Source organism: Carya illinoinensis, chromosome 16 (assembly GCF_018687715.1).
Source record: "Carya illinoinensis cultivar Pawnee chromosome 16, C.illinoinensisPawnee_v1, whole genome shotgun sequence".
Lineage (NCBI taxonomy): Eukaryota > Viridiplantae > Streptophyta > Magnoliopsida > Fagales > Juglandaceae > Carya > Carya illinoinensis.
In genome coordinates, this window is record NC_056767.1 from 22,972,919 (window position 1) to 23,000,328 (window position 27,410).

Below are 27,410 nucleotides of genomic sequence, written 5' to 3' on the forward strand. Positions count from 1 at the left end.
CTCATCCCTAAACTTCTTTTTTTCTTTCTTCTGGAGGTGCTCCCCTCGAAGTGAGCTTCCCTTTGTGTAAATTTGTCAAATAGTTGAGGTGGGTTACATATCAACTCTTAGCTTACCAAAATTTTTTGATATTATATGGAGGAAGAAGATGTTTCTAGCAATGGGGAGATGGTTGTGACAATTTTGGGATGAAATGGGGTTCTGCAAAATGGCCTAAAACTTGGAACAAGTGAAGTGATATTAGGGAGGACTTCGAAATGATGAAATGGTGCCAGACTGGGGTATGGTGCAAGATTCTAGTTGCAAGATTAAATTGGGGAAGGTGGGGGGGGGGGGGGGGAGACACTATGGAATATGAGAATTCCAAAGTATATCGTTATATTGAATTAAAATATAATATTTTTTTTAAGGTCGCCTTGATGATGTGACAGTGCCACGTCAATGTGTAAGAACATAACATACAACATGAGTAAGTGTGAATGAATTGAGCTCCAGCGAGTAATATGGATAATCAAGCTATGGTCAACGTTTAATTTCTATTCGAATATAAGTTGAAGTTGAGTTTATCACCAAGTTATATTTTATATCGATTAACAATTTAGTTATTTTTTTTAAAAGAGTTTGAATTTATTCATGAACGACTTAATTTTGAAAAAATAAATTATTTATATGATTTCTTATAACTTTATATACAAAGCCGACTCTAAGTTTTTGTAAATATCTATATAAAACATAATATTATGTGTGTTGTGAGATGGTAAAATATTCAGACCAGGCCACCACTGGAGGACGAGGGGAAAACAGGGACGTAAGGGAGAAGGGGGGTTAGAAGGTAGGAAGAGTATGTCAGAAAGTAAATGGGGGTGTTAGGAGAAAGTGAAAAAGGGAGAGATGATCAGACACGCAAAACAGACCCTCCCTTACCATAGCAGAGGGCACATCGAAAGATGGATCAACTTAAAAGGGGACATCCAAACGACTTGCAAGGGGGTTCTTGTTCAACTTCTCCTTCAATCTCTGGAAATGAAGCTCCAGTGAAGGTGTCTTCTCTAACAAATATATCTTAGATTATCATTGTATAATGAAAAATGAAAGGTTATGAGAGACTTTAAATAAGAATATTATAGTAGATTTCTCCTTCTCAAATATCTGTGAACGTATGCATTATGCCGAACCACGTAAATTTTCATGTTCATCTCTCTTTATTTTCTTTGCTCTTATTTTATTTTCATTGACATGTATGTACGCACCGATACTGTACAGCCATACCAGACCATTGCCGGGGGCACTAGACCACACTGATCAAGGCTCGAATCGTCGTAGCAGGCCAGAAATAACTCTTTCTCCCATTTCAACCCGTTGTGCGATTTTTCATGCATCATCATGTGTATTTCAATAGTTATATGCATAAACATCTCAACAACATGATGATATATCATACTAAAAACATGACGTTCTAGTCTTTTCGAATATTTTAGACATTCTCAGCTTAAAGTTAAAAATAATACTAAAGAACAATAAAAACAATGTTATTTCATTTCATACAAGTCGAGAATTTTATAAGTTGGTTTAGTAATTAATCATAATTTTGTATTAATAAACGTCTAATTTGATAGGCAAAACGAGTACTTGTATTGGATTTTGACTAAATCGATTTAAAAATACTTAAATGAGTAGTCTTAATTATTTATAATTCAAAGTACATATATCATTACTCTTCTTCTATTCTATTCTTCAGCATCAGTGAACTCATCTCCTCTCATCACCTCATTTCTTAAGCACAAAAAGTGTACAAAAAACTCTCCATAAAATCTTTACCCATTCATACAAGATACATGAATGCATCCAAAAGAAATCACCAATTCATACAATGTTCCTTTTAATAATAAAAAAAAAAAGAGTAAAAAAGAAGTGTCAGATCACGCATGGTAAATGATATGCATGGAAATAAAAAAGAATAATATTAGATAAAATTTTAGAGTGTGTAAGCTTTGTGCACGCCCTTTGAAAAAATAGGGTCTACTATAAAAGAAGTTGATTTTTTCATGTGTATTCCAGATTTATCATATTTTATTACAAAAAAAAAAAAAAAAGTGTACTAAAACTGTAGAAATTATTTTCCAACAAAGAATTCACAACCTTTTATGTAAAGCCCATGAATGACATAAATAACTTTAATCTAACCATTTACTTATAGATTAAAAAAAAAAATCAATTACAATGCAAAACAAAAATAGTAATTGACAGATAAATCCTAAATCCTATACCCTAAACTCTAAGGAGGAGAATTCTTTACAGGGAAATGATATTCCCACCGATAGTGGATCCCAAGAAATACAATCGATTGTGGTGCTTTTTAGCTTAATGGTTAATGATGTTTTTTAATGAGTTTATGATTTTTTAAAATAAAAATGTTTAAGGAATTTAAGAAGATGTTTGAAAAAAAAATTGCACTTATCGATGGTTTTTCTCAGAACCTATACAAAATAGTAAATATTAGTATTATGTGGGTCCCATTGAAATAGGTTTTAACTCTTTTAGTATGAAATCAGTTTAAAATATATGAAATAAGTTTAAAAGAGTATACTTTTATTTTATTTTTTATAAAAAGTTTAAAAAGTAGTACATCTAATTAATGATTTATTTAAGAATAAACACAACCTTAGCAGTGACCTTCTTGAAATATAATGTCTTTTATAGATTTTGTTAATAAATTATGAGGAGAATTTATTCAAAGATGTAATTATAAATTGCATGATATTTTTCAACTTGTAATGGAAAGTTGTATCTCAAATAGTAAAAACATGGAAAAGTGTCTCTGGAAGATGGAAACTATCTTCTTCCTTGTAGCAGGATTCTGAAATGTTTATGTTTTTTTAAGCAAAAAAGAACCAAAATACCAGTTCCTATAATATTCATGGTAGCTGAATACTCAAGGTATTACTGCCAGCTAAAGCTGGATTTCGTTTGTTTTCTTAATAGCTACATATCGTTTTGCTGTATTAAGAATGTCCAGAACATTCTGTTTGTATTCTTCCATTCTTTGTTGAGTAGTGCATAGCTGTATAGGTTTGTTATTATGTTGTTTCTCTTTTTGGCAAGTAGTGTACAGGATATATAGTGGAAAGGGTGTACAGAACATTCATCCGTGAAATTGACAACATACAGAGAATATTTTCCTTCTCTGCTCATTCATGGCGTAATCACCTTTTCTCCTTCTTCTTAACTTTCTTGCACAAGGAGATGTAACCCAAACCAAAGGAAACCCATGGCAGCATCCATAGGAGTGAAAGAAGTACATTACAAACAATTGAAAAACATCAGAGTGGAATGAGACTCTCAAAGAACTATAACAGCTTTGAAGGAATCAACAGGAACTCAAGACTAATGCAGAGCAACTTTGAATCCTGGGAAGCTGTGAAAATACGTCGATCTCATAATCGATACTCTCATGCAATTGCGCAATGAGCAATATCCAACAGTGTAACTGGAAGCATACCTTTAATCAAGATTCCACCATGCTTACTAGATTTTAACAGTGGCAAAGATCCACCATCATTTGTATAATTAATGCACTGTAATAAGACCATTATTATTAATGAATAGTTACTTTCTTGAGAAAGGAAAAAAAAAAAAACCATTCTTGAGATCCAATCTTAGCCAGTATTATCAATCTTACTTCTTTTCTTCAAGTATTGATTTGTAGAAACACTGCCACCCTCACTGCCAGATCAATTATATGCCTAAAACTGAAAAAGGTGGAGTCCTACAAATTGTGCTGAAGTAGAAAAGTCCAGCTAAAGAAGATTTGCATGCTTGCAAATACTTGTTAATTAAAAAGCTCGTGAAAATTTGTAAATAAAGTTATAAGATACGATATAAATAATTTATTTCGTTAAAATTAAGTAACTCATGAATAATTTTGAACTCGATCAATTGAGCATTTTGTAACTATAAGACGTAATTCAGTAATAAAATCAAGCTCGATTTGTGTTGGAATAAAAATTAGCAAACAAGACTCGATCACTCACTACTTGCTTGAAATTGACTCGACTAAATGCAGCAGTTCTAGGACCAAGGGAATATGGGATCATGATTACTCTGGTGGCCCCTTTTCTCCTTGCCTGCCAGATATCTGATTCCTACACTTGTTTAATTATTTGTTCTAAGGTGATTGAAAACATTACTCGCCAAGAAAAGAAAAAGGCAACAACTTGGGGATAAAACCAAAACAATGGTAAAGCTAAGATACATATGACTCAAGGCTAGCAAAGATGTTTTCCTCAAATTGGAAGTGTATGCTCAATTCTATACCAGTTTTCACCCTGACGTTCTTGAATCTTCATTTCAATATCAAGAGGCATATATCCCAATCTTAAAATGCAAAGACTAGTTACTGGCCATAGTCCTCTTGGAACAATCTTCAACCGCTTGCATTGAACAATCTCTAATTCTCTCAGATTGCTCATTGCTTTCTCTGCTATTCGCCACGTCTCTACATAGAAAAGAAAAGAAAGTTTCAAGACCTGCAGTTGTGGAAAACCCCCGCTACTGCAAATCATTTCTTTTCCAACATATGATGACTGCTTCAATTTCAGAACTCTCAGGTTTGGCAGCTTCTCCAGCTTTTCCATGGGGTCCTCACTCAAAAAGGAGTTTTGTAAGGACAGCTCGGTAAGGTTTGGCGGAAAAGTCTGTGTTTTATTCAGAAGCCCTACCAAGTGCAGCTTGTGGAGATGAGTGTGAGATGAAAAGTCCAGCATTGGGATGGCAAGAGAAGGACGCAATCCACTTGCGTTCAACTTCAAACAATGGAGACCCTTCAGGTTGAAAATACACATGCCTAAAGCTTTTTCGTGCAACTCTAGTTCTCCGTACAATTCTAGTTCTCTTAGGTTGGTTAGCTTGTTTAAAACATTCTCTACACTTTCAGTCCCATTAATGCACAACCCATGTAAGGTTTGAAGATTTGCAAGAAATGTCCTAGAGGGTGGTGGGCTCGGCACCATCTCCCTAAGTTCATTGAAAAATAGGTGTCTTAGTTGCTGCAGCTTGGTAACCACAGCAGGAATAGGACTGACTAAAGTTGATCTCAGATCTAAAGTCTGCAATTTCACAAGATAGCAAACTGATGAAGGGAGCGTTTTTAGCCATGTACCTCTTAACCCCAAGTACCTCAAATGAACAAGCTTTCCAATAGCTGAGTCAAGCCTAGCTATATGAATGCCTTCTTAGTCAAGAACTCGCAGCAGTTTGAATTTCTTCATTTCTCTGAAAACGGGTTCATTAAGGTCAAAGCACAGTAAGGAGCGGACCTTTGAAGTGTTTTTTAATGCAGGGGGAACTCTGCAGTGTGCAGAAAGATGACGACCTCTTGTAAAAGACTTAACTTTGACATCCTGATGAATGACTTCAAGAAATCGATCCTCCGTAGCTTTTGATATTGCAAATTCCCTTAAAAGGTCATGTATAATGCATGCTTTAATTCTTCCATTTGATTTCCTAGCTGCAACCTGAATCATACTCCTTCCTATTAGTTCCTCCAAGTAATCCTCTGCAACATCTTCCAATGGTTCTTGGCCTCTTGGCTGTACAAATCCCTCGGCAACCCATAACAAGATCAACTTCCGGGCCGAAATCTCAAAGTCTTCAGGAAAAAGACCCAAGTAGAGAAAACATGGTTTCAAGTAGTATGGTAAGTCGTGATAGCTTAATGCTAAGATATCAGCACATAGAGTTGGGTCTTGTGTTAGATGCCAATGCACACTCTGCAACACTTTGAGCCACTCACTGTAGGATGCTTCTTTTCTGGACAGGAGACCTCCCAATACTACAATAGCAAGAGGTAAGCCCCCACACTTTTTCACAATCTGCCTGCCAAGCCCTTCAGACCATGGAGGTAAAGTTGTTGTGGAGTTCCATTCTAGGCACACCTTTTTGGACAACAATTTCCAGCTATCCTCATCACTAAGAAGGCATAGCTCCTGTGGCGGGCTTCTTGGATCAGCATGTAAAGCAATATCTTTGAAACGGGTAGTTAACACTATCCTACTCCCATTCTCTGCATCTGGAAAGGCTGCTTTGAGATCATCCCAAACTTCTGTTTTCCAAATATCATCAAGCACTATGATATACCTCCTCTCCTCCAAGAATTTTGACAAAAATTCCTTCAAATCCTCACTACTCATTGTGTCAAAGTCCGCTTTTCCAAGCCCCAATATTGTTTTGCCTAAATATTGCAAGATCTCCTTGACTCTATATTCTTGAGAAACATAAACCCAGGCACAACAATCAAAATGCTTCCTGATAAAGCTAGAATGATAAATTTTCTTGGAAAGTGTAGTCTTACCTAGGCCTGCCATACCAATGATTGAAATTACTGATCGCCGCGGCTCTCCATGAATCACTCTTGCCTCCAACTTGTTCATGTCTTCCACCAAACCAACAGTGTCGTCTTCACAAGCATGAGCAGAGGATCGTCTCTTCTCCCGAAGCCTACCAACTGCAAGACCTGTCACTTCTCCCCCTCTCCCTAAATTTTCAATTCCATAAGTTCCTCTACTGTAATTGATATGTTGAATTTTAGTTTTGACCTTACTGATCTGCCTGTTGATCTCGTGGCGAGCAATGAACCTGCCCAACATGAAAGGGTGACAGTCAAAACACATGAATTTTCTCTGTTGTGCCATTTTGAGGATGTAGATGTCAATAACATCATCGCTGTCATATGCAACATCTCGAATGTCTGCTATCCAGTTTCTAATTCTTTCATCACCATCTTGCTTTGCATCAGCATCTTTAAGAAAGCATTGGATTCGCCTCAATTCGTCTTGGATCCATTCAACTTGTCTACAGACTTCTGACAAGGAAACAACTTCCTCAATGAGTTGGGTTGCAATTTTATCTAGTACTAAGGAAACTACGTACTCTGCCATGTTTAGGCTAACTTGTCACTGAAAACACAAAGGCTTGGAGATTCTCACAGCTAACCAAAATGTTTTATGCAGGTACATGCTGCATTCTTTGAGACTTTCATGGAGACTTTCAGGCTGTCGACATCAGTTTATCAATACTCGTGGCCGACGCCCGACCAGATATATCTGCTATTTTGGATGATAAGGTCTAGAGATATTACAAGTGGCAAACCGTGCGAAATCTACTTCTTTGACCCGGAGTCAGCTCTATAGTTTCCCTTCACAAGTAAGCAGCCATCAATCTTGACATGTACCAGTCCAAGTAGTGAAATTGAATCAGACCACTGTTTATAATATTGTACGATAACTACTAAACAAATGCCTACTTTGAATTAAAAATTATGATTAAAAAAAAGAGTATTATTATATACAGTTATAAAATGTATAAATATTATCAATTATTTCAATTATTTTAAAAAAAGTATGAGATCTATTATTAAAAAATTAATTTTCTTTTCATGTAAATTTTATATTTATTTAATTTTTTTAAAATATTTATATAATATTTATATACTTATGATTACGAATATCATTTCTCTAAAATAAAGAAAAGGGCGAAGATTAGGAGAAGCTGTTCCACGAACTCAACCCTCCTTGACCGCAAACCAATTCCGTCCATTTGGATCATCTTGCTAAGGTTTCAAGTCAAGGTGCTAAAATTTCTCCTTTTCCCATTGAAAATCCTAAACATGATTTTTTCTAACTCTCATTACTGGTCTTCGATCCCATCCAAGTCCTCTTTCTCCACCACAAGGACTGGGTTCTAACGTGGGTTCGGTTTTTTTTTTTTTTTTTTTTTTTTTTTTTTTTTTTTTTCCGGTTTTCTTTTTTAGGGGGGAGGGGGGAAGAGAAATGCTTTTCAAGGAAAGATCTGTTTTTTATCTATCAACTGACAATTTTATCTTATTTTATCTAATCATTATAATTTTTTTAAATTCTCAAATAAAATAAAATAAAAACAAGTCAATTTTTTCAAATTAAAAAAAAAAGTCAATTTTTTCAAATTTTAAAAGAGAAAGTATATTAAAAAATTATATTTTAACAACATTTTATTTATCTTATCTGTATAATCAACAAGACTAGTATTCTTTGCAGTCTGTTTCTAACGTTTCCAGTTCTTCTACATGGTAAATGTATGCTTTTCGCTTTTTTCTTTTTGATTTATTTTCCTTACATATGTTTTATTTCATCTCATTTTATTTATTTTGTTTTCTTTCACCTAGGGAGAGGGAGAGAAAGAGTTCATTTCCCTATCTATCTCGTTTCTTCAACTTGAAGCCATATCTCGTCCTTTATGTCTTATCTCACATTTTTAAGTTGAGTTTTGTTAAATGTAAGTAGTTGTGTTAATATATCACTTATAATAAAATCTATTATAACTTAAAAAAAATTAAAATACAAGTATTTTTTAACATAACTTACATAAAAAGGTTGTCTATCAGTAATACATTAGGTGTCTAAAAAAAATAAAGGTACTGTTACATCTATAAAATAATCTCATAAACTGACATAATTTTATCTGATATATTAAATTTATTTTATAAAAAAAAATAATTTTATAATCTGACGAATCAAATCAAGTCTAATCAATTTATAAGATTGTTTTCATATAAAATATTTCCCAAAAAATAAAGTTTTTAACAGAACTCTACATTTTTTATATATCTTTCAACTGTTTATTTGTCCAAAGGTTTTGTCATTTCCTTATTTGCTTTGTTAATGGGCCTTTTATTTACTGATGGGCCGAGCACTACCACATTTTATACCCAACATGTACAATCGTATTTCATATATATAAAAAAGTTTATTTTCCAATCACATACCCTACAACATGGTCCAGAATGTTTATTGCATGGGATTAACGTCACGACACTCGTGTGGATTCCATTTAAGACCCAAACTTATGAATAATCAACTCAAGTAATTAATTAAATATGAATCATATGATAAAAAAATAATTTATTTATACAAGTCTTAAATAGATAAATTTCGTGCAGTTTTTTTAAAATCTAGTGTTGTCACTCTCACTCTCAAACTCTCTCTCTCAAAAATCCTCCAAATCAATTGAGGCCTCTTCCTCCTTCACCTTTCTTCTTCCCCCTCTCCTTCTCTCATTTCTCAATCCCCTCTCTCCATCCCTCCTCCCCTTCCCCTCCTTCCCTCATTTCTTTTCTCTTCTTATTTTATTTTGCTTTTTTCAAGACTGAAAAGATGGATATATAGTTCTCTGGCATATCTTGTGATGCACGAGCAATACAAGATACTTTCTAGGCCGATCTTTAAAAAGATAATGACAAATTATCGAATCAGATTGTTGAGATCTGAATTTTATGGCTAATTTCAAAATCTACAAGAGTAGATCTAAACTATAATTCGTCATTTTCACATTTATCTTTTTACTTTTATTGTTTTTTCATTTAATTAAAAAATAAATAAGAAAAAAGAGATTGGTTCTTAGACATTTTGTTTGTAGAAGTTAAGTCATCTCCTCCTATGGGGAGTGAGGTATAAGTATCTGTTTTAGGTAGAGTATTGTCTCTTAAACGGTTTGTATGATTTCTTATAACTTTGATTTCATACAGGGCGAGAATTTTATTAGTTGGTTTAGTGATTAATCATAATTTTGTATTAATAAACGTCTAATGTAATAGACAAAACGAGTACTTGTATTTGAGTTTGATTAAATCGATTTCAGAATACTTAAATGAGTAGTCTTAATTATTTATAATTTGAAGTACATATATCATTACTCTTCTTCTATTCTATTCTTCTGCATCAGTGAACTCATCCACTCTCATCACCTCATTTCTTAAGCACAAAAAGTGGACAAAAGACTCTCCATAAAATCTTTACCCATTCATACAAGATAAATGAATGCATCACGATTGAAATCACCAATTCAAACAATGCTCTTTTTTAAAAAAAAAAAAAGTGAAAAAGAAGTGTCAAATCACACATGGTAAATGATATGCATGGAAACAAAGAAAATTAATATTGGATAAAGTTTTAGAGTGTACAAGCTCTGTACATGCCCTTTGAAAAAATAGGGTCTATTATAAAAAAGTTAGTTTTTTCACGTGTGTTCCAAATTTCTCTTATTTTATTAAACAGAAACGTTGCGCAGCGGTCGGGTTACTTTCCGCATATTAGCAGCCCTCCTATCACTACTTAACACGTAGGGCACAACACATTAATCCAGCTAGACCTCACCACACACATCCCCTCTTCTTCATCACAGACACAAACTCGAGTTGTGTTTATTTCACTTCAAACTTCTTGACGCTGGAGCGAGGCATCTGTGTTATTCGGGCGAGGCATTTCACTTTACAAAATTATCATCTTCATCATAATCAGACCTATTGCTTGCTACAGGTAAGGCATTTGGGAACATTTTTGAACAATAAATCAGACCTGTTCACGCCGAGTGAAGTACTTTTGAGTTTTGGGGTAGACTGGTTGGACTTTGGAACCAGCACGATTCTTGCACCACCCAGTCGGCAAGAACACTGTTTTCCATGACTGAGAAATGTGATTTTGGTATTACTGAGGTAATTTTCACTATTTCCAATACTTAATCGAAATGCTAATATATTACCCTACATATATTTGATTAAATGTCAATGAGAAGATGAATATGCTCGAAAGTGATAGTCATCTATTGGTTTACGTTCGGTTTGTTTTTATTTGAAAGTGATATTTTATTACTGGTTTTCCTACATGGTTTACGTTCGGTTTGTTTTTATTTGAAAGTGATATTCTATTACTGGTTTTCCTACATGGTTTATGTTCGGCAATGATTTATTTGAAAGTGATATTCTACTACTGGAGGGATGCAAAATTTACTCAGGCAATAGTTTGAAAGTGATTTATTTGTTTGATTTGCATTCGGCAATAATTTACGTTCAGTAAATTTCTTAGGTTTTTGGTTGATTTTATTAAATTTTTCTAAGAGAGATGCAAATTTATATCTTGTCCTTTCTTTTTTGTGAAAATTTATTTGAAAGTGATATTAACTTCCCTGTGTTAAAGGGGTTGATGAAAATTTATATCTTCATGTGAAAATTTGTATATCACCTTTCTTTTTTATTGTTAAAAGTAGAGACCCAGTTGAATTTATATATCTTCATGTGAAAATTTCGATAGCCTTATCGTGAAGGACTAAATCTCTATTTTGGTTTTATCATATTTATTCATGAGCATTTAATTGTATTACTAAAAAAATTGAGACATGTTTTCTGCATCTTGTACTTGTAAGTAAATGAGTTCCCTTATACTTGTAATTAAATGTTAAAATTCATATGAGTTTAATATAGTTATTGTGGTTGTTTTGAATAACTACTAAGGTGTATTTGTACTGTAGGAACAAATTTCTTGGGTTAATAGTGATGAATTTGAGGCTGAAAGTGTATACATTTATGATAATGTGAATGTTGAAAAAGAGGTGAATGTCAAAGATGAGGTGAATGTTGACGATGGAGTAAATGTGGATGGAGGAGTTTCTTCGAGTAGTGGTAGTTTGGAGCCATACTTTGGTATGGATTTGAGGATGTGGAAGACGCCAAACATTTTACAAGGCATATGCAAAACGAAAAGGTTTTGCAATCCAGATGAATCATACTTGGTTGTCGAAAGATAATAAAACTCTTTGTGCAGTAGACTATGTTTGCACAAGGGCAAGATTCCGGCAAGTTAGTCAAAAAGAAAAAGATCAAACACCCCCTGAACCTGCCGAGACAAAAATTGGATGTAAAGCAATAATGAGAATAAAAAAAAATGAGAAAAAGTGGATAGTCAACAAGTTTGTGATTGGACATAATTATATTCCACTTACACCGAGAAGTACTAGCTTGCTTCTTGGACATAGGAGAGTTACTAAAGTTAAAAAAAAAATAAAATAAAATAAAAAAGACTGATTATAATGTTGAATGAGTCAGGTGTACCGACGAGAAAAATTTTGTCGGTGTTGAGTAAAGAATCTGGTAGTGACTTTAATGTTGGTTGTATTGGCAAAGATGTTAAAAATTACTTGGAAACTAAAAGGAGAAAAATATTTGAAGAAGGGAATGCACAAAGGTTATATTCCTACTTCATTAATCGGCAACTTAAAGAACTTGGGTTTGTGTATTCCATGCAAGTTGATAAGGATGAGTGTATGGAAAGTTGTTTTTGGGCTGATGTGAGATCAAGAGTTGCATACCAATATTTTGAAAATGTTGTTACATTTGATGCCACTTACTTGACTAATATTTATAAAATGCTATTTGTGCCATTTTTTGGAGTTAAACATCATTATCAGACCATAATATTTGGTTATGCTTTGTTAGTTAATGAAATGGTTGAATCATATACATGGTTATTGAGAACATGGCAAAAGGCTATGCTTGGGCGTGCCCTGAAAACTATAATTACCGATGATGACAAAGCAATGGCTAAGGCCATTGTAGAGGTACTTCTGAATACAACTCATAGGTTGTGCTTATGGTATATTTTACAAAAGTTTTCCGAACACTTGGCCTATATATATAACAAATTTCCAGATTTTCAGAAGGAATTTCGTCATTGCATCCATGAGAAAATTACAACTGATGAGTTTGAGCAAAAATGGGCTTCGATAGTATTGAAGTATGAATTAGGAGAAAATACTTGGCTACAAAATCTTTACAGCCGACGGGAGAAGTGAGTACCGGCTTACTTGAGTTGACATTCTATGCCGGTATGTCAACAACTCAAAAAAGTGAAAGTATGAACAAATTCTTCAAAGATTATGTTCGTTCAAGCACCATAGTTAGTGACTTCGTGCACCAGTATGAAAAAACTATAGATGCACATTAATATAAAGAGAAAGAGAATGATGTCAGGATTAAATCTACGCGGGCGAGATTGAAGACACATCTTAAAATTGAAGAGGAGGCAGCAACAATTTATACAAGAAAATCTTTCACGATCTTCCAAGCTGAGTTGTTCAATAGTCTACGGTACCAGGCAAAAAAATTGTCGAAAGATGGTGAGACAAAAACATATGGAATGACAGCTTATGGTAAAGAAACACCTATTTACCATGTGACATTGGAGGGTGATGAAGAACATGCAATATGTACATGCCATACGTGAGAGTTCGTGGGGATTTTTTGTAGACATATCTTGTGTGTTTTTGGCCAAAAAGAGAAGTTAGATAAATTGCCACAGTATTATATTCTAGATAGATGGACTATGAATGCTAAGAGTCGATCCATTCCTGATATACCATGTTTGGAAGGGCAAGTTCCGTAAAGACAAGATGAGGCTACAATGAGAAAATTCAATTCAATGATACAACTTTATGACATTGTAGAACTTGCATCACAGTCAACTGAAAAACACAATCACTTCACAAAAGCATTGGAGAAAGTTCAGAAAGAGTTGCTTGCAATGGAAGATCATGTAGAATGTTCACGCCGAGGGGAGGGAACCAATGATGATCATTTTGTAAGAAGTCAAGTTGTATTAAAATTTTTACAAACGGTGTAGGACCCACCACGAGTGCCCACGAAAGGGCGCCCAAAGTCTTTTAGAGCAAAGAACCTAAAAGAGAGTCAATCAACCAAGAAAAGACGCTGTACCATCTGCAAAAATGAGGGACATACTAGGAACAACTGTTCTTAGTAAGGTATTGTAGATTTTAATACCTTTTATTAATTTGTTTTAATTAAAGTTTTACTTTGAATAATTTGTATTTATTGTTGTTTATGTAGGGATATTGAGCATATACCTGAGGTCGAGAAGACTAAATTGGACGACTAATGGAGTGAGGGATGGAGCTTTGCTTAAGTCATTTTTTAAAAATTTGAAATTGTTTTTACTGTGTAAGTCAGTTTGAACTTGTTTTAAGTACTTATGTAGTTCATTGTATAAGTCAGTGTGCACATGTATTGATGACGATAATATTATGTATTTAAGTAATTCAGTTTGAGATTGAACCTGGTTATTGCATTTAAATTGAGGCTTTGTTGGTAAAAAAAAAAAAAAAAACTGTAAACATGTTTGTTTTTATGCATAAATATTGTAAACTTAATATAAACGAGAGCACTGTCAAATAAATATGATTTTCATTAAAAAAACATCAGTTATCCAAAACTCTCATTTTAATGAGAGTATTGCTCGACATAAATTAATATTTTTGGGATACATAAATATTACAGCAACAATCGTAAAAAACAACAACCACGATGTCAACAACACTTTCAAAGTTACCTTATACTTCTTCTCCATCGCTTTATATTTGGCTCGTTCGATCAACTGATATTCATGACGTAACCTCTCATTCCTTCGTTGAGCTAACTCCAACTTCATCTTGCAACATGCGTTTTGTTCACTCCCAACATCAATTTATTAAAGAAAACCACATTGTTTTCCTACTTTATAGTTTGGGCAATTGTAAAATCTTCTCCCAAAACTACTATCCTGTCCCGAAATTCAGTGTGCTGATGGAATGCCACAGTAGCAAAGTGGCCTGTCCAAACTTGACCAGGAATTAGAACTCAAACTTGCCATTTGCTGGAAATTATGGAAATAATAAGCATACATGGGACAAACAAATACAAAAACTATTTAAATAATATGATTGTGACAAGTCACAAATCAAATCCTTGAATTAAGGCATTAAACCCTTTTATTTTTATTTCATGTCTACCATGAGGAAGTGTGTGCATGGTTTGTGTTAGATTCCATAAAGGTTGGATAATTTTTTTTGGAAGTCTTTTCAGAACAAGGGTTTTTGGACAGAAAAATGTGCTGGGCAGTTTTAATGGGTCACACCTACAACATGGGAGATGCTAATTATTAAATCAGTGGCAAATGAAAAATTACAAGCACTGCAATTCTGAGTGCCACTAGGGCAACTAAAATTCAAGACCCGAATCTATGAGTGGAAAATGGCAAATGGCAAATTATTAAATTAGCCTTCAGTTCAAACATCAGAAACATCCTGTGAGAAAGTTTTGGACACAACAAATGCCACTGCAGTTCTGAGTGCCACTAGGGCAACTAAAGTTCAAGACCCAAATCTATTTGTAAGAATAGGCCAAAATTTAGAACATCAAAGAAAGAAGCTACAAATAGCTTTCCCTCAGAATTGCAGTGGCATTTGTTCCGACTAACGCAAATGGAAAATTAAATCAGTTCCAAGATGAAGATAGAAATGGGGTAGAAAAGAAAATAAAGCTGTTGTTTGCCACAATATACAATTTCTAAGTTGGCAACAACATAGAACTCTCAAATATAAGAAGAAACTACTCTTCACACACTAAAACAAGTTAAAAAAGAATTGAGTCAGAAAAATTACAAGCACCCATTATATTGTTATCACAAATTATGGAATTGAAAAACAATATAACTTCGTGATTATTCTTTTTCCTCAACAAAGCTTTCTGATTAATTAGTGTTATGAATTTGATGCCTTATATGTATAACAAATTCTTAGGTGGTAGTGCAATGACCTTAGATGCATACTGGGTCGGTTGCATGAACAAATAATCTTTGACACGCCTCTAATGTGTATCCTTGATTGGATGCTATGCCTTTGTTTAACTGCCTAAGCTGTAATATGTAGACTTTAGAAGTTCACATTATTTTGTTGCCCCTTACATAAAAGAGCGAAAATTACATTCAAAATTTATGCTTGTAAATGAGGTTTTAGTTATGTTTCCCCGTTGATGGTAAAAGTCATATGACACCATAAGTCTATATATATACATATTTTTTGCATTTGTAAAGGATTGTTGTTGATTTAGCATACTGTTAGAACAATTTATGTTTTCCTTAACACTCTTTAAGTCATTGTTTGATTCATGTTTTGCCAATGGATGCCTAATTATTAGTGATTCATTCATGGCCTATTACCGAGAGAGAGATAACCGAGTTCGACTGGGAATAGTCGCCGTCGTTCGTCATTGACTGGGTCTCCGTCACCGTCTGGGTCAAGCTCCGTAACCGTCTGGGTCTCCCTCTTCAATCGTCAGGGATGGAAAAAGTGAGAGAAGAAAAGAAAAATAGATCGAAGAGGGAGGGCTGGTTTCGTAATCGAGTGAGAGGAGAAACACACTAAAGTCATGTAATTGTCAACATGTCAAATAGTGATAGGAGGGCTGCTAATATGCAAAAAGCAGCCCGACCACTACGCAGCTTTTCTCTTTATTAAATTATTTTCCAACAAAGAATTCACAACCTTTTATGTAGAGCCCATAAATGACATAACTAACTTTAATCTAACCATTTACTTATATATATAAAAAAAATCAATTACAATGCAAAACAAAAATAGTAGTTGACAGCTAAACCCTAAATCTTAAACCCTAAACTCTATGGAGGAGAATTTTTTTAAAGGGAAATGATATTACCACCGACAATGGATCCCAAGAAATGCCACCGATTGTCCTTTTTTTTTTTTTTTTTTTTTTTTTTTTTTAACTTAATGGTTAAGAAAGTATTTTTAATGAGTTTGTGACTTTGTAAAATAAAAATTGTTTAAGGAATTTAAAAAATGTATAAAAAAAAAATTGCACTTATTAATGGCTTTTCTCGAAACCTATCAAAATAGTAGTATTCTATAGGTCCATTTGAAATAGGTTTAAGTTGAGATGAGTTTAACTTTTTATATTGAAATGTATGAAGCAGGTTGGAAGAGTTTAAATTTTTTTATGGAAAGTTGAAAAAACAGTAAATTCCATCAATAATTTGTTTGAGATGAATTGAGTTTGATTTAACAACCAAACGCAACCTTATTAGTGCCCTTCTTGAAATATAATGTCATTTATAGTTTCAAGGGAGTTGGCCCAACTAGTGAGACTGCGTGCGAAATAATTGACATTTTTATAGATTTTATTGATAAATTATGAGGAGAATTTATTCAAAGATGTAATTATAAATTGCATGATATTTTTCAACTTGCAATGGAAAGTTGTATCCCAAATAGTAAAAAAATGGAAAAGTGTCTCTGCAAGATAAAAACTATCTTCTTCCTTGAAGCAAGATTCTGAAATGTTTATGTTTTTTAAGTAAAAAGAACCAAAATGCTAGTTCCTATGATATTCATAGTAGCTGAATACTCAAGGTATTATAGCCAGCTAAAGCTGGATTTCGTTTGTTTTCTTAATAGCTACATATCGTTTTGCTGTATTAAGAATGTCTAGAACATTCTGTTTGTATTCTTCCATTCTTTGTTGAGTAGTGCATAGCTGTATAGGTTTGTTATTATGTTGTTTCTCTTTTTGGCAAGTAGTGTACAGGATATATAGTGAAAAGGGTGTACAGAACATTCATCCGCGTGAAATTGACAACATACAGAGAATATTTTCCTTCTCTGCTCATTCATGGTGTAATCACCTTTTCTCCTTCTTCTTAACTTTCTTGCACAAGGAGCTGTAACCCAAACCAAAGGAAAGACATGGCAGCATACATAGGAGTGAAAGAAGCACATTACAAACAATTGAAAAACATTAGAGTGGAAGGAGACTCTCAAAGAACTATATAACAGCTTTAAAGGAATCAATAGGAACTCAAGACTAATGCTGAGCAACTTTGAATCCTGTGAAGCTGTGAAAATATGTCGATCTCATAATCGATACTCGCATGCAATTGCGCAATGAGCAATATCCAACTATGTAACTGGAAGCATACCCTTAACCAAGATTCTGTTGTGAAAAAACAATGACAATAAATTAAAAAAGAATATGGAACGAGAAAAGTATTCACACATGATACAAGATTTATGTGGTTCGGCAAATTGCCTACGTCTACAGGAGCTGTAGAGGATTTTATTATTAAGGAATATCATACTACAATGATGGATCATTCACTATATGTCTACAGTGTTTCTACAGTACGACCATATGATACAATAATCATATATATAGTCAAATAGCAAAAAAAACCTTAAAATGCATGTTCGCTTGAGCGGCGTGTCGAGCGCTCGTCGAGTGAACTTCCTTTCCGCATCCGCTCGAGCTTACTGCCTAGCTGACATCGAGCATTCAACTCTATCTGACTTCGCTCGAGCGGCCAATGCCTCCTTGGCCGCTCGAGCGGTGTGGACCAGACTCCACAGTACTCAACAGATTCCACCATGCTTACTAGATTTTAACAATGGCAAAGATCCACCATCATTTGTATAATGTTACCATATACACTTTAGGAATTTATATAATTTAGGACTTCTCTATTAATATTAGCTGTATAGATGTATTACCATGTATATAGGCTAAATAATACGGATTAGTTAGGGGCTCCATGTATAGCATTTGACTATTTTCCATGTATAGAACTGACACATTGATAAGAAAAATGGTGATGAAAGTCAGAGAGCACTTTTGCCAAAAAAACATCTCTTCGTATATTTCTTCTCTTTAGTTTCTGACATGTTATCAAGAGCAGGTTTGATTGCTTGCCTCCTTTGCAATTTTTTTTTTCTCTCATGGGGGTATTTAGGTGTTGATTTCGGCGGTCTGTGGCTATTTTTTTGGTTCTTGGGTTTCTGTCAGCATCAAAAGTGGGTGCTTTGGTTCTGTTCTTGCTGTTGGCACCATTGGTTGCATTTTCCAGTTCTGGGCTCTTGTTTTCGGCGCTGTCTGTGGTGTTTTCTGGTATGGTCTCTTGTTTTCAGCACCTCTAGTGGTGATTTCTTGTTAGTTGTGGCTTTTGGAGATCTCTATTGTCGTCCCTGGTTGTGCTTCTTTTCAGTGCAATAAATTTTCTGGTGCGTGATTCTTTGTGAATTTTTTTTCTACGGTTCAAGTTACAATTTTCTGGTGGGATATTCTCTCTGCCTCTTGGTTGTATCATGTCATCGGATAAGTTGGAATCGTTCCATATTAGATTTACTGGCAAAAATTATTCTGCTTGGGAGTTTCAATTTAAATTATTTGTGAAAAGAAAAGAATCGTGGGGTCATATTGATGGGAGTGCTCCCGCACCTCAAGATGTCGAGGCTTTGTCTAAGTGGAAAATTAAGGATGCTCGGGTTATGACTAGGATCCTTAACTCGGTTGAGCCTCATCTTGTTCTTAATTTGAAGCCTTATAAAACCGCTGCTGCTATGTGGAATTATCTCAACACAGTTTACAATCAAAACAACTCCGCTAGGAGATTTCAATTCGAGTATGAGATGGCTAATTTCACACAAAGAAGTCTCTCAATTGAGGAATATTTTTTTGGTTTTCAAACCTTTTGGGCTGATTATTTGGATATTGTTTATGCTAATGTTCCTGCTATAGCTCTCTCTGCTGTCCAAGCAGTGCATGCAACCAGCAAGCGCAATCAATTCTTGATGAAGCTACGACTTGACTTTGAAATTGCACAGTCTAATCTGATGAATCTTCATCCTGTACCATCTCTGGATGCCTGTTTGAGTGAACTTCTTCGTGAGGAGCAACGTATTGTAACTCAGGCTGCCGTGGAACATCGGGCTAATGTTAGTGCACCTGTTTCTGTAGCTTATGCAGCACAGGGGAGGAATAAGAGTAGAGATATGTGTGCTGTCCAGTGCTTTAGTTGTAAAACTTTTGGTCATATTGCTCGGGATTGTCCCAAAAAGTTCTGTAACTACTGCAAGAAACAGGGTCATATCATCTTTGCTTGTCCCATTCGACCTTAGCGGAAGCAGGGTACTGCCTATCATGCCTCCACTGGTGCCTCTTGTTCTACTGTATTGCCTACTGCCTCGCCGATTGTTCCTATTCCTTCTTCTACAGCCTTAGCAAACTCGAACCCACTCACTCCTGAAATGGTACAACAGATGATCATTTATGCTTTTTCTGCTTTTGGACTCTCAGGTAATCATACAGTTTCTTCTACGCCATGGTATTTTGACTCTGGAGCCTCTAACCATATGACCAATACTGTTGTTCCTCTTTTCAATGTCAGAAATTATGATGGAAATCTGAAAATTAACACCGTTGATGGCAGTTCTCTACCTATCAGTGTTGTTGGTGATTTTTCCTCTTCCTTAACTGATGTTTTTGTGTCTCCTGACCTCTCCACAAATCTTATTTCTGTTGGTCAATTGGTTGATAATAATTGTAATGTCCATTTCTCTCGTTCTGGTTGTGTTATGCAGGATCAAGTGTCAGGGAAGATGATTGCGAAGAGGCCTAAAGTGGGACGACTCTTTCTTTTTCATATTTCTCCTTCCACTATTATTCCTAGTTTTCCTTTACTTTCATTTGCATGTAATGTTGTTGGTTCTGAAAATAAGATATAGCATAGACGTCTAGGCCACCCACACTCTGATGTACTTCGTACTTTGTTTAATTCTGGATTATTGGGAAATAAAGCATGTTCTTCTCTTGATCTTTCTTTTGATTGTACATCATGCAAACTTGGCAAAAGTAAAGTTCTACCCTTTCCTCATCATGCATCTCGTGCCTCACAATGTTTTGATGTTATTCATAGTGATGTTTGGGGGATTGCACCTATTATTTCTCATACGCATTACAAGTACTTTATTACTTTCATTGATGACTTTAGTCGCTTTACTTGGGTTTATTTCCTCCGGTCTGAGGCAGAAGTTTTTTCAGTCTTTAAGCGCTTTCTTGCACTTCTTGAAACTCAATTCTCTGCCAACATCAAAGTTTTGCACTCATATAATTAATGCACTGTAATGAGACCATTATTATTAATGAATAGTTACTTTCTTGAGGAAAAAAAAAAAACCATTCTTGACATCCAATCTTAGCCAGTATTATCAATCTTGCTTCTTTTCTTCAAGTATTGATTTGTAGAAACACTGCCACCCTATATCCAGTACTGCCAGATCAATTATATGCCTAAAACTGAAAAAGGCGGAGTCCTACAAATTGTGCTGAAGTAGAAAAGTCCAGCTAAAGAAGATTTGCATGCTTGCAAATACTTGTTAATTAAAAAGCTCGTGAAAATTTGTAGATAAAGTTGAAAGATACAATATAAATAATTTATTTTGTTAAAATTAATTAACTCAAATAATCTTGAACTCAATCAATAAATAAATGAGCATTTTGTAACTGTAAGATGTAATTCAGTAATAAACTCAAGCTCGATTCGTGTTGGAATCAAAATTAGCAAACAAGACTTGATCACTCACTACTCGCTCGAACTTGACTCGATTAAATGCAGCAGTTCTCTGACCAAGAGAACATGGGATCAAGATAAGTCTGGTGGCCCCTTTTCTCCTTCCCTGCCAGAAATCTGATTCCTACACTTGTTTAATTATTTGTTCTAAGGTGATTGAAAACATTACTTGCCAAGAAAAGAAAAAGGCAACAACTTGGGGATAAAACCAAAACAATGGTAAAGCTAAGATACATATGACTCAAGGCTAGCAAAGATGTTTTCCTCAAACTGGAAGTGTATGCTCAAGTCTATACCAGTTTTCACCCTGACGTTCTTGAACCCTCATTTCAATATCAAGAGGCATATATCCCAATCTTAAAATGCAAAGACTACTTACTGGCCATAGTCCTCTTGGAACAATCTTCAACCGCTTGCATTCAACAATCTCTAATTCTCTCAGATTGCTCATTGCTTTTTCTGCTATTTGCCATGTCTCTACATAGAAAAGAAAAGAAAGTTTCAAGATCTGCAGTTGTGGAAAACCCCCACTACTGCAAATCATTTCTTTTCCAACATATGATGACTGCTTCAATTTCAGAACTCTCAGGTTTGGCAGCTGCTCCAGCTTTTCCATGGGGTCTTCAGTCAAAAAGGAGTTTTGTAAGGACAGCTCGGTAAGGTTTGGCGGAAAAGTTTGTGTTTTATTCAGAAGCCCTACCAAGTGCAGCTTGTGGAGATGAGTGTGAGATGAAAAGTCCAGCATTGGGATGGCAACAGCAGCAGCAAATCCTCTCGCGTGCAACTTCAAACAATGGAGACCCTTCAGGTTCAAAATCCACATGCCTAAAGCTTTTTCTTGCAACTCTAGCTCTCCGTACAATTCTAGTTCTCTTAGGTTGGTTAGCTTGTTTAAAACATTCTCTACACTTTCAGTCCCATTAATGCACAACCCATGTAAGGTTTGGAGATTTGCAAGAAATGTCCTAGAGGGTGGTGGGCTTGGCACCATCTCCCCAAGTTCATTGAAAAATAGGTGTCTTAGTTGCTGCAGCTTGATAACCACAGCAGGAATAGGACTGACTAAAGTTGATCTCAGATCTAAAGTCTGCAATTTCACAAGATAGCAAACTGATGAAGGGAGCGTTTTTAGCCATGTACCTCTTAACCCCAAGTACCTCAAATGAACAAGCTTTCCAACAGCTGAGTCAAGCCTAGCTATATGAATGCCTTCTAAGTCAAGAACTCGCAGCAGTTTGAATTTCTTCATTTCTCTGAAAACGGGTTCATTAAGGTCAAAGCACAGTAAGGAGCGGACCTTTGAAGTGTTTTTTAATGCAGGGGGAACTCTGCAGTGTGCAGAAAGATGACGACCTCTTGTAAAGGACTTGACTGTGACATCCTGATGAATGACTTCAAGAAATCGATCCTCCGTAGCTTTTGATATTGCAAATTCCCTTAAAAGGTCATGTATAATGCATGCTTTAATTCTTCCATTTGATTTCCTAGCTGCAACCTGAATCATACTTCTTCCTATTAGTTCCTCCAAGTAATCCTCTGCAACATCTTCCAATGGTTCTTGGCCTCTTGGCTGTACAAATCCCTCGGCAACCCATAACAAGATCAACTTCCGGGCCGAAATCTCAAAGTCTTCAGGAAAAAGACCCAAGTAGAGAAAACATGGTTTCAAGTAGTATGGTAAGTCGTGATAGCTTAATGCTAAGATGTCAGCACATAGAGTTGGGTCTTGTGTTATATGCCAATGCACACTCTGCAACACTTTGAGCCAGTCACTGTAGGATGCTTCTTTTCTGGACAGGAGACCTCCCAATACTACAATAGCAAGAGGTAAGCCCCCACACTTTTTCACAATCTGCCTGCCAAGCCCTTCAGACCATGGAGGTAAAGTTCTTATGGAGTTCCATTCTAGGCACACCTTTTTGGACAACAATTTCCAGCTATCCTCATCACTAAGAAGGCATAGCTCGTGTGGCGGTTTTCTTGGATCAGCATGTAAAGCAATATCTTTGAAACGGGTAGTTAACACTATCCTACTCCCATTCTCTGCATCTGGAAAGGCTGCTTTGAGATCATCCCAAACTTCTATTTTCCAAATATCATCAAGCACTATGATATACCTCCTCTCCTCCAAGAATTTTGACAAGAATTCCTTCAAATCCTCATTACTCATTGTGTCAAAGTCCGCTTTTCCAAGCCCCAATATTGTTTTGCCTAAATATTGTAAGATCTCCTTGACTCTATATTCTTGAGAAACATAAACCCAGGCGCAACAATCAAAATGATTCCTGATAAAGCTAGAATGATAAATTTTCTTGGAAAGTGTAGTCTTACCTAGGCCTGCCATACCAATGATTGAAATTACCGATCGCCGCGGCTCTCCATGAATCACTCTTGCCACCAACTTGTTCATGTCTTCCACCAAACCAACAGTGTCGTCTTCCCAAGCATGAGCAGAGGATCGTCTCTTCTCCCGAAGCCTACCAACTGCAAGACCTGTCGCTTCTCCCCCTCTCCCTAAATTTTCAATTCCATAAGTTCCTCTACTGTAATTGATATTTTGAATTTTAGTTTTGACCTTACTGATCTGCCTGTTGATCTTGTGGCGAGCAATGAACCTGCTCAACATGAAAGGGTGACAGTCAAAACACATGAATTTTCTCTGTTGTGCCATTTTGAGGATGTAGATGTCAATAACATCATCGCTGTCATAAGCAACATCTCGAATGTCTGCTATCCAGTTTCTAATTCTTTCATCACCATCTTGCTTTGCATCAGCATCTTTAAGAAAGCATTGGATTCGCCTCAATTCGTCTTGGATCCATTCAACTTGTCTACAGACTTCTGACAAGGAAACAGCTTCATCAATGAGTTGGGTTGCAATTTTATCTAGTACTAAGGAAACTACGTACTCTGCCATGTTTAGGCTAACTTGTCACTGAAAATACAAAGGCTTGGAGATTCTCACAGCTCACCAAAATGTTTTATGCAGGTATATGCTGCATTCTTTGAGACTTTCAGGCTGCCGACATTAGTTTATCATTTCTCGTGGGCGACATCAGTTTATCATTTCAGGCTGCCGACATCAGTTTATTAGTCTCATAGTTAAATCTTGAGTAACATATTCAAATGCTGAGTCTATCCTTCATTTTTATTTAATTAAATATCTCTCGTATTTGATCAAAAAGTCTGGTCAAAGAATATTAAAATATAAATCTACTTCTTTGACCCGGAGTCAGCTCTATAGTTTCCCTTCACAAGTAAGCAGCCATCAATCTTGACATGTACCAGTCCAAGTAGTGAAATTGAATCAGACCACTGTTTATAATATTGTATGATAGCTACAGAACCAATGCCTATTTTGAATTAAAAATTATGATTAAAAAAAAGTATTATTATTTATAGTTATAAAATGTGCAAACGTCATATAATTATTTTAAAAAAATATGAAATCTATTATTAAAAATTTAATTTTCTTTTCAGAAAAATTTTATATTTATTTAAATTTTTTAAAATGTTTATACAGTATTTTTATATTTATGACTATGAATATCATTTTTTTTTTTAAAAAGAGAAAAAAAGAAAAAGAAAAAAACAAAGGACAAAAATTAGGAGAAGTTGTTCCACGAACTCAACCCTCCTTGACCGCAAACCAATTCCGTCCATTTGGATCATCTTGCTAAGGTTTCAAGTCAAGGTGCTAAAATTTCTCCTTTTCCCATTGAGAATCCTAAACATGATTTTTTTTAACTCCCATTACTGGTCTTCGATCCCATCCAATTCCTCTCTCTGCCACCACAAGGACCGGGTTCCAACGTGGGTTTTTTTTTTCTTTTTTTCTTTTTCTTTGGGGGGTGGTTAGGTGGGAGAGAAAGGCTTTCCGAAAGAAAGATCAGTTTTTTGTCTAGTTATGTATAATTTTATCTAATTATTATAATTATTTTAAATTTTTAAATAAAATAAAAAAAATAAGTCAATTTTTTTAAATTCTAAAAGAGAAATTATATTTTAATAACATTTTATTTATTTTATCTGTATAATCAAATGAGACTAACATTCTTTACAGTCTGTTTCTAACGTTTCCAATTCTTCTACATTATAAATGTATGCTTTTTGCCTTTTTCTTTTTTATTTTTGACTTATTTTCCTTACATATGTTTTATTTCATCTCATTTTATTTATTTTGTTTTCTTCCACCCAGGGATAGATAGAGAAAGAGTTCATTTCCCTACCTATCTCGTTTCTTCAACTTGAATCCATATCTCGTACTTTATGTCTTATCTCACATTTTTAATTTGAGTTTTGTTAAATGTAAGTAGTTGTGTTAATATATCACTTATAATAAAATCTATTATAACTTAAAAAAATTAAAATACAAGTATTGTGTAACATAGCTTACATAAAAAGGTTGTCTATCAATAATACAGTAGGTGTCTAAAAAACTAAAGCTACTGTTACATTCACAAAATAATTATATAAAATAATCTTATAAACTTGCATAGTTTTATTTGATATGTTAGATTTATTTTATAAAAAAATAATTTTATAATCTGATAAATTAAATCAAGTCTAATCAATTTGTAAGATTGTTTTTATAAAAAATATTTCTCAAAAAATAAAGTTTTTAACAGAACTCTACAATTTTTATATATCTTTTAACTGTTTATTTGTCCGAAGGTTTTGTCATTTCCTTGTTTGCTTTGTTAATGGGCCTTTTATTTACCGATGGGCCGAGCGCTACCACATTTTATACCCAACATGTACAATCGTATTTCATATATATATAAAAGTTTATTTTCTAATCACATGACCATGTTTATTGCATGGGATTAACGTCACAACACTCGTGTGGATTCCATTTAAGACCCAAACTTATGAATAATCAACTCAAGTAATTAATTAAATATGAATGATATGGTAAAAAGAATCAAAAATTATTTATACAAATCTTAAATAGATAAATTTTATGCAATTTTTTAAAAATATAGTGCTATCACGCTCTCTCTCACATTCTCTCTCTAAAAAGTCCTCCAAATCAATTGAGGCTTCTTCCTCCTCAACCTTTCTCATTCCCCCTCTCCTTCTCTTATTTCTCAATCCCCTCTCTCTATCCCTCCTCTTCCTCTCCTTCCCTCATTTATCTTCTTTTCTTATTTTATTTTGTTTCTTTCAAGACTAAAAAGATGGATATATAGTTCTCTGGCATATCTTGTGATGCATGAGCAGCACAGATACTTTTTAGGCCAATTTTTGAAAAGATAATATCAAATTACCGGATCAGATTGTTGAAATCTGAATTTTATGACTAATTTCAAAATCTACAAGAGTAAATCTAAACTATAATTTGTCATTTTCACATTTATCTTTTTACTTTCATTGTTTTTTCGTTTAAATAAAAAATAAATAAGAAAAAAGGATTGGTTCTTAGACATTTTGTTTGTAGAAGTTAAGTCATCTCCTCTTATGGGGGTGAGGTATGAGTTTCTGTTTTAGGCAGAATATTGTCTCTTAGACGGTTTGTATGATTTCTTATAACTTTGATTTCATACAGGTCGAGAATTTTATTAGTTGGTTTAGTGATTAATCATAATTTTGTATTAATAAATGTCTAATGTAATAGACAAAACGAGTACTTGTATTTGAATTTGATTAAATCGATTTCAAAATACTTAAATGAGTAGTCTTAATTATTTATAATTTGAAGTACATATATCATTACTCTTCTTCTGTTCTATTCTTCAACATTAGTGAACTCATCCACTCTCGTCACCTCATTTCTTAAGTACAACAAATGGACAAAAGACTCTCCATAAAATCTTTACCCATTCATACAAGATAAATGAATGCATCCAAAAGAAATCACCAATTCATACAATGTTCTTTTTAAAAAAAAAGTAAAAAGAAGTGTCAAATCACGCATGGTAAATGATATGCATGGAAACAAAGAAAAATAATACTGGATAAAGTTTTAGAGTGTACAAGCTCTGTATACGCCCTTTGAAAAAATAGGGTCTATTATAAAAAAGTTAATTTTTTCATGTATGTTCAAGATTTCTCTTATTTTATTAAACAGAAACATTGCGCAGCGATCGGGCTGCTTTCCGCATATTAGCAGCCCTCCTATCACTACTTAACACGTAGGGCACAACACATTAATCTAGCTAGACCTCACCACACACAAGCCCATCTTCTCCATCACAGACACAAACTCGAGCTGCGTTTATTTCACTTCAAACTTCTTGATGTTGGAGCGAGGCATCTGCGTTATTTGGGCGAGGCATTTCACTTCACAAAATTATCATCTTCATCATAATCAGACCTATTGCTTGTTACGGGTAAGGCATTTGGGAACATTTTCGAACA

General features: G+C 34.6%; 2 protein-coding genes across 2 annotated transcripts; both read right to left on the bottom strand.

Moving 5' to 3' along the window:
• Nucleotides 1-3,964: 3,964 nt before the first annotated feature.
• Nucleotides 3,965-7,096, bottom strand: LOC122299689 (putative disease resistance protein At1g50180). Its single transcript, XM_043110103.1, has 2 exons — nt 6,350-7,096; nt 3,965-6,262 (listed from the first exon to the last, which is right to left on the bottom strand). The coding sequence occupies exons 1-2, from the start codon at nt 6,933-6,935 to the stop codon at nt 5,232-5,234; spliced, it is 1,617 nt and encodes a 538-aa protein (XP_042966037.1). The 5' UTR covers nt 6,936-7,096; the 3' UTR covers nt 3,965-5,231.
• Nucleotides 7,097-18,144: 11,048 nt separating this feature from the next.
• LOC122299941 (probable disease resistance RPP8-like protein 2) lies at nt 18,145-24,154 on the bottom strand. The gene is made up of 2 exons (XM_043110427.1): nt 23,382-24,154; nt 18,145-23,294 (listed from the first exon to the last, which is right to left on the bottom strand). Exons 1-2 carry the CDS (start codon nt 23,965-23,967, stop codon nt 21,316-21,318), a joined length of 2,565 nt encoding a protein of 854 aa, XP_042966361.1. The 5' UTR covers nt 23,968-24,154; the 3' UTR covers nt 18,145-21,315.
• Between the last annotated feature and the right edge of the window lie 3,256 nt (nt 24,155-27,410).